Below are 8,416 nucleotides of genomic sequence, written 5' to 3'. Positions count from 1 at the left end.
TTTTATCTAGCCCTCTCAGCAATGCAATGAGGTAGACATTTTTGTCTCTCCTTTCAACAGACGGAGAAATGAAAATATTCTGTTTAAAGTCACACAGTCAGAAAGCAGCTTTGGTTTTGGGTCTTTGACCATTATGCTACATTGCCTCCCTGTCTAAGTGAGACAAGAAGAACCTCATGCAGTATTTCACAGAGTGCTTGGGATACAAAAAACACTCTACAAGGGTTAGATGTTGTAGTCGAGAGCCATACTCAGGCTATGCAGCATATAAACACGAAGTTTCCAGGTCCCGTCCATCAAGTGGGTCACTGATCATGACTCACTCCTGCAGACAAACCTGTGAGAGAGATCTGCTTATGAAAGGAAGTGTAAGACAGGTAAGAGAGCTGTCTATTTTCATCACTATGGCTCTGCCCCCATAAACCCATTCCATGAGCTTTCTGGCAGTAAGGATCACAGCCTAGCAATGAGCATCTGCCTTAACTTGCTTGTTTCATAGTCTTTAGTCGTCTAAGCATCATAATATTGCAAGCTCTTCAAAGGTAGCGACTTCTCATGTGTCACCTCCTCCCTGCCCACCTCAGCCTCTCTGTTTTCACTGATGATGTGCTTGTTTTGTCTTAAATCAATAAATGGTTAGATTATTTAGAGATAAGTTGTTTCAACCTAAAAGACTGAGAATCTATGGAATAAGTCGAATTTTTGAAGTAAGGAGTCAACTGGGATGCTGCTTTGGTGTCTGTGGAAACTGAAGAATAAATTAATAGGAAATTCCTCCCTAAACTAACTGATTCAATAAATAGAGAACACTTACATCAATTTCAGTATGCTCACATAAAGGAATATTATACAATCAATAAAAATTATAGTTATAAATAAGAGGGTTTGTTTGTTTGTTTGTTTGTTTTGAGATAGGGTCTTGCTCTGTCACTCAGACTGGAACTCAGTGGCTCAATCTCAGCTCAATGAAACCTCTACCTCTTGGGTTCAAATGATTTTCATGCCTCAGCCTCCGGAGTAGTTGGAATTACAGGCACACATTACCATACTCTGCTAATTTTCATATTTTTAGTAGAGACAGCGTTTCTCCATGTTGCTGAGGCTGGTCTGGAACTCCTGGCCTCAAGTGATCCACCTGCCTTGGCCTCCCAAAGTGTTGGGATTACAGGAGTGAACCACCCGCACCCGATCAAGAGCTTTTAATAACAGATGTTAAAGCAAACTAAATATGGCCTAAGAAGGACTCTGTACTTCTATATTTGAGCCCTTGTGGATGAAGAGTAACTTAGCTTAATAGTCTGACAAAATTGAAAACCTAACTTAATAGTATGCACCTGTAACAATGTCTGAGTGTTGGCCAGTCCCAACGGCCATACTTCAACCACTCAAAGACTACTGAATGTTCAAACTATTCAAATAAGGCAAACACCGAGCTGTAACCAACCTCACTCTTTCTGTACCTCATTTCTAATTTCTTTATGTCATCTTATTTTGTGTATAAATTTGTTCTGACCACGAGGCACCCCTGGAGTCTCTGTGAATCTGGTGTGATTCTGGGGGCTGCCCGAATCATGAATCGTTCATTACTCAATGAAACTCTTTTAAATTTAATTCAGCTGAAATTTTTCTTTTATCATAGAGAAGAATGTTTATGATACAATGTTAAGCAGAAAAGTAGGATACATAATTACACATAAAATGCAATCTCAGCTGTACAGAACATAAGCACAGAAGAAAGAATGGAAGGAAGTATGGTAAATTCACAGTATTTGTCTGAATGGTGAGATTCTGAATGATTTGTACTTTTTCTTCAGACTTTTCTGTGCTTCTAAAATTTTACAATAAGCATTTACTTATTGTATTAACTGAAAATGTTAACTTTTCAAATGGTTCCTTCATAGAATGCAGCTTCCTAGGCACACTGGTACCTCCTCTTCTCCCTCCACCAAAGACAGTGAAAGAATGGAGTCTGAAAGCTTGATCTGGGCTTTCACTCTCCCAGCCACTGGTTAGAGGAGCTTGGCTGAGCTCTTGTAAGCTTCAGTTTCTTCTTTAGATAAATAGGAATATAGGAATAATAGCTCCTCCTTACCCAGATATTGTTAAGGACCACCTGTGATGGAACAGAAGTAGAAGCACTTTGTAAATCCAAGTACCATCTAAACCTTAGCTGGTTGTATTTGCTCTGCTGTGATAGCACAGTTTTTTACTATTGTACCCCAGCCCCCAACACACACACACACACACACACACACACACACACACGCACATACACACACACACATTGACTCATATAGGCCTTTCCACCTCTACATGCTTTTATGGGAGAGAACACTTACCATGGCTGCCTTTTATCTCCTCCTATCCCAGGCCACACACTGCTAGTCTCGCCTCTCCAGTGGCCTGCTGCTGAGGGGCCCAGAGCCACACCTGCTTATCTTAGGTGGTAGCGGGTGGGGGTGGTTATTGTTGGAACAGAAGAAGGGTGACATCATCCTGGGTGCTGCTCATGAAGTGACCACAGGGCAGGGGCAGCCAAAGGCAAGTGCAGAAAGAAAAGCAAACACAGGAGGCGCGCGGTGGCGGGAATTTCGCTTGTTCGCGGTTTAGACCCCACAGATTCCTAGTGGTGGTATGGGTCACCGGAGGTAGATTTCGGGAGCTGGAAGTGTGAGCAGGAATTTCTTCACACCTTCTCTTTGGAGCCCTTAATGATACGACGAACCCCAAACATTTCAGAACATGAAGTAAACAATGGAAAACTGTTCTGCCGCATCGATGTTCCTGACTGACAGTTTAGAGCTGGAGCTGGGCACAGAATGGTGCAAACCTCCTTACTTTTCTTGTGCTGTTGACAACAAAGGAGAAGGAAAACATTTTTCTGGAGAATCCTACCTCTGCAGCGGAGCCCTTAAGCGATTGATTTTGAATCTTGATCCTTTACCAACTAATTTTGAAGAAGACACCTTAGAAATATTTGGCATTCAGTGGGTTACTGAAACAGCATTAGTGAATTCATCTAGAGAGCTCTTTCATTTATTCAGGCAACAACTGTACAACTTGGAAACCTTGTTACAGTCCAGTTGTGATTTTGGGAAGGTATCAACTCTGCACTGCAAAGCAGACAATATCAGACAGCAGTGTGTACTATTTCTCCATTATGTTAAAGTTTTCATCTTCAGGTAGGATATCAGATGAGTATTTTGATCACTGCATGAATTTCTGTGTGTATTCATATAGACTCTGATTGTTTATTTTATCTAATTATTTTTTAGGTATCTGAAAGTACACAATGCTGAGAGTCATGTTCCTGTCCATCCTTATGAGGCTTTGGAGGCTCAACTTCCCTCACTGTTGATTGATGAGCTTCATGGATTACTCTTGTATATTGGACACCTATCTGAACTTCCCAGTATTAATATAGGAGCATTTGTAAATCAAAACCAGATTAAGCTTTTTCCACCATCATGGCATTTATTACATCTCCACTTGGATATACATTGGCTGGTGCTAGAAATTCTTTACATGCTGGGTGAAAAATTGAAACAAGTTGTATATGGTCATCAGTTTATGAATCTGGCAAGTGACAGTTTAACCAATGTCAGCCTGTTTGAAGAACATTGTGAAACTCTGCTTTGTGATTTAATAAGCCTGTCACTCAACAGGTATGACAAGGTGAGGCCTTCTGAATCATTAATGAGTGACCATTGTCCATGTTTATGCATTAAAGAATTATGGGTTCTACTTATTCATCTTCTAGACCACAGAAGTAAATGGTCTGTCTCAGAAGCATTATGGGGTACAAGAATAGAAGATACAGTTCAGAGTTGATCAAGTTGGTAGCCTACAACTACACCAATTATCCATAAAACTGGGCACTCAGAAAGATGAACTAGAAACTCAACTAGATCTGAAAGGACAATTGACTATCTTTAACCATGGTGCTTTTCAGAAGTTTAAAATTGCGTCTGTGTGTTTTTTGTTGTATTCTATCCCTTATGTGGGATTACAGACTGAGTTCATGTTACCTAGATTTTATTAAAAATTTCAAACAGTTGAGCCGAGGAGATCAAGGATACAGTGAGCCAAGATTGTGCCACTGCACTCCAGCCTGGATGACAAAGTGAGACCTTGTCTTGAAAAAAGAAAAAAAAAAATTCAAGCCATTGAATTCTGGGTAGCCAAGAAAAATGGATGGATGCCTAAACCCACATCTGCCTACATAATCTTCCAACAAAATATAGAACAGCAAAATCAAATATATCTACGGTTGACTCTTGAACAATGTGGGAATTAGGGATGTTGACCCTCCCCCCAACATGCAGTCAGAAAGCTGCATGTAACTTTCGACTTCCCCAAAAAACCATTAGTAGCTTACTGCTGACTGCAGTCCTTACCCATAACATAAAGAAACAATTAACATGTATTTTGTATGTTGTGTACATTATATACTGTATTCTCATGATAAAATAAACTAGAGAAAATAAAATGTTAAGAAAACCTTAAGAGAATATATACTTACTTCTCATTAAGTGGAAGTAGGTCACCATAAAGGTCTTCATCCTTATCTTCATGTTGAGTAGGCTAAGGAGGAGGAGGAAGAAGAGGAGGGGTTGGTCTTGCTGTCTTAGGGGTGGTAGAGATGGAAGAAAATCCATATATAAGCGTACCCATGTATTTCAAACCTGTGTTCAAACGTCAGCTGTATACAAAAACATGCATATTATATAACTGCAAATGGGAGTGCTTAGTACCGTCAGTTTTAAAAACAGAAAGCCACTAAAGCTCTTACCACAAGCCTTTCTAATAAGGCAGGGCAGTCTGAGAAAAACTGCTCAGAGAAGAGAACTAACAGTGGTTATATTTTAAAATCATTGTCAGAATGTGAAGATACTGAAAAAGTTTTCTTATAAATCAGAGAACTGATGATAAGAAAGAAACATAGAAGTGTCCATATTACATGGAGTTTCTGTAGAATAAAAATATGAAAATAAGTCATGGTACCTACCCATTGGTGATTGGGTGATGAAGAGCACCAGAAGAGAAAGCAGAGAATTTAGGGTCTTAAAACACCACCACCAAAAAAAAAGAATAAATCAAAGGACTCATACCCATTCCCACCACCCAAAAAAAAAAAAAAAAAAAAAAAAAAAATTCGGTAAAGAAATGGGAAAATGGGACTTTGGTGCATTGTCAAAAGAAGGTGCCCCTGAATTAAGAATCTTTTAAGCTAGTCCTAATCTACAAAATGAACGGAATGAAACTAGACCCTTATAAACTTACTAGAAAAAAACAGATTTGATATACTTTACTTGATGGCATCCTCTCCCCCAGAAACAACTGTATAAAACAGAAGAAAATGACAGCATTGTAGATTGAATTAATTTGTCTGTTCAGACTACATCTGGGGGTATAGAAAAACACCTTGAATAAGATACTCAAATGTTAAAAACAAATGGACAGAAAACGGATTGGATGGAAAGAATACATTGAATGTAGGAAAGAAGTAGGAAGAGGAAAATTATATCAGAATTGACTAAATTACAAGATGACTAAGGGAGAATAGACTTAAATGAAAATTTAATAAGGGGCATAGAAGAAAGGTTGAAAAACAACTAAGGGAATAAAAATGAGATAAATATGAAGAGAGTGAGAAAATGGTTGAGGTGGAAGATAGGCAAAGATGAAATAACTGTACATATAAATGCAATCCCTAGAAAACAATGTGATATAGCTAATATTAAAAACTATAATCAAAGGAAACTTCCCAGAAATAAAAGATCTAAATCTATATTTTGAAAAGGCCTACTGGATAATTTGAAAGATTAACCCCAAGCAATCCACCCAAAGACAGGTCTTACTAAAACTGTTTCACTTTAAACATAAAGAAAAAAATCTCCAAGTTCTCTAGGCACAAAGACCAAACAACTTATAAGAGCAAAATAATTTTATTGACACTAGACTTGCAAAGTCAACTTAAAGCAAGGTCTGAATGCAGCATTTAAAATGACTCAATGAAAAAGTGTGCGCCAAGGATTTTGTAACTTTGACGCTAGCACTCCCACTTCCAGGCATTTACTCTAAATGTATACCCTCCAAAATTAAAATGCATATGCATACATTTATTTATTGCAGTATTGTTTTTATAGTAGTATAGTAGAAACTATCTAAATTCTCATGTATAAAAGAGTGGTTGAGCAAACCATGGTCTATCTGTACTCTGAAGTATTATTCTGTATTAGTGTGTGTTCTCCAGAGAAACAGAGCCCATAGGATATATAGATTTTTGGATTTATTATAATGAATTGGCTCACAGAGTTATGGAGGCTAAGAAGTCCCGAATCTGAGATTGGCAAGCTGAAGACCCAGAGGAGCTGATGGTATAATTTCCCGTCTCAGTCCAAAGGTCTGCAAATCAGGAAGGCCAATGGTGTAATTTCCAGTCTTGAGTCCAAGTCTGAAGGCAGGAAAAGAACAGTGTTTCAGTATGAAGCACAGGGTGTCTTCTCTACCCTCAGTATGACTTTTTGTTATATTCAGGCCACTAATGGATTGGATGGCACCCACCCATATTAGAGAGGGCAATCTCTTTACTCAGTCTACCAATTAAAATGTAACTCTCCACCAGAAAACCTTTATAGACACACCCAGAATAATATTTAACCAAATACCTTGGCATCCTGTGGCCTGCTCAAATTGACACATAAAATTAACGATTCTATTTATAGTTTTGCAATAGAATGAGGAAGACATCTGAACTGATGTGGAGTGAGTTGCAGAATGTATTGTTAGGTAATACAAAGTTCAAAACAATATAGGATGATGTTACCTTTTGTATAAGAAATTAGGAAAAAGGAAATGTGTGTGTGTGTATATATGTGTGTATATATATATTCAATTGTGCACAAATACTGGAAAGACAAACTATTGAGATTGGTGGGTAGAAATGAAGATGGATGGGTGAAAATGGAGTGGAAGGGTTTGATGTAATTATTTGGGTAGTTCTGACTTTAGAATCATGTTAATGTTTCACATGCCCCCAAATTAAATCAATCTGTATGAAAGGTGCACTCAGTGGAATATAACAGAAACAACTGAACTTAAATGTATTTTAAATGAGTAACACTCTTTGTGGAGATTGGCAGTACTAATCCAGGTAACTTTAGAATGTACTATTTTGACACTACTATAAGGCTAAAGACAAAAGAATCATAAAGAACTGTAAATATTTCACTTAGGAGATTTGTTTTTTACATTGTTATGTGAAGATTAGCAATTTAAAATCTATTCTATTTGTATTCTTGGACTGGACAAATTAATAAATACATCGTGTGTAAACAAAAAAAAAAAAAAAAAAAGAAAAGCAAACACAGGAAAGGAAGCACCAGAGTCGAGAGCAGGGAGGGTGACATTTCAGGAACTGCAGCTTCTATAGCTCTAGGCTCCCCATAGGGACCTGCCAGTTCTAGACAGAGAAAGCTTTGTTGCTCATCTGGTTGACCTCTCAAGATTAGCCCTGTTGGTCAGAACTCAACGCACCATCCAGAGCAACACCTTAGTGAACTGTAGCTTTTTATAAACCTTATATATTGCAAAATATTTGGACATATATTTTCTCTCTTGATCCTCACAACACTGCTATGAGAAGTGTATCTTCTCCATCCTAGATCCGGGATAATTTAAATGCATTATTCAAGGTTACACATTCTACTACCAATAATTCATTTGGATCGTAGCTAATCTAACTATGCCTGGTGCTAATTCTTCTAGTCTCCAGGTGACAAATGTCTTGCTATGTAAAGACCCAGCTCTGTTTTTTTGTTTTAATAAATTGTAGGAATTATATATAATACTTGGAGTTGGCCAGAAACAGTGGCTCACACCTGTAATCCCAGCACTTTGGGAGGCTGAGGTGGGTGGATCACCTGAGGTCAGGAGTTCAAGACCAACCTGGCCAACATGGGGAAACCCCATCTCTACTAAAAAAAAAAAAAAAGAAAATACAAAAATTAGCTGCATATCGTGGCAGGAGCTTGAGGCAGGGGAATCACTTGAACCCAGGAGGCAGAGGTTGCACTGAGTTGAGATCGCATCATTGCATTCCAGCCTGGACAACACAGTGAGACTTTTTAAAAAAAGGAGTCATTCATTCATTTCCATAGTTATTAAGAGCCCATAGTGCATCAAACACTGTTCCTTGCAACAGAGGGTTGGAAGAATAAGGATGAATTATACAGGACTGGTATCTCACTATCTTTCTCTTCCTCTTTCTTTACAGCAAAAATACATCTGTCAAACCTCTCTCCTCTCTACTCTTTCATTATCTCTCTCCTGGACTGTTTCAGCAGGCTCATAAGTGGTCCGCCAGCCTGCAGCCCTGCCCTGTGCTTGTCTATCTTTTTATAACCACTCAGGG

The 8,416-nt window shown here is 38.4% G+C and overlaps 1 protein-coding gene across 1 annotated transcript; it reads left to right on the top strand.

Annotated features, from left to right (window-relative positions):
- Positions 1 to 2,577: 2,577 nt before the first annotated feature.
- Positions 2,578 to 5,080, top strand: LOC116275807 (protein MMS22-like). Its single transcript, XM_031668575.1, has 2 exons — positions 2,578 to 3,182; positions 3,276 to 5,080. Exons 1-2 carry the CDS (start codon positions 2,755 to 2,757, stop codon positions 3,829 to 3,831), a joined length of 984 nt encoding a protein of 327 aa, XP_031524435.1. The 5' UTR covers positions 2,578 to 2,754; the 3' UTR covers positions 3,832 to 5,080.
- Positions 5,081 to 8,416: the final 3,336 nt, after the last annotated feature.

The sequence above is a fragment of the Papio anubis genome, chromosome 7 (assembly GCF_008728515.1).
Source record: "Papio anubis isolate 15944 chromosome 7, Panubis1.0, whole genome shotgun sequence".
Classification (NCBI taxonomy): domain Eukaryota; kingdom Metazoa; phylum Chordata; class Mammalia; order Primates; family Cercopithecidae; genus Papio; species Papio anubis.
The sequence above is the reverse complement of the archived record's forward strand: the minus strand, read 5'-3'. Positions and strand labels throughout refer to the sequence as shown.

What these genes read in the sequence shown, in the direction of transcription:
- LOC116275807 (XM_031668575.1), top strand. Translation starts at nt 2,755, where the DNA reads ATGGAAAACTGTTCTGCCGCATCGATGTTCCTGACTGACAGTTTAGAG. An exon ending in GTTAAAGTTTTCATCTTCAG is followed by an intron (nt 3,183 to 3,275) that starts GTAGGATATCAG and finishes ATTATTTTTTAG; the next exon opens with GTATCTGAAAGTACACAATG.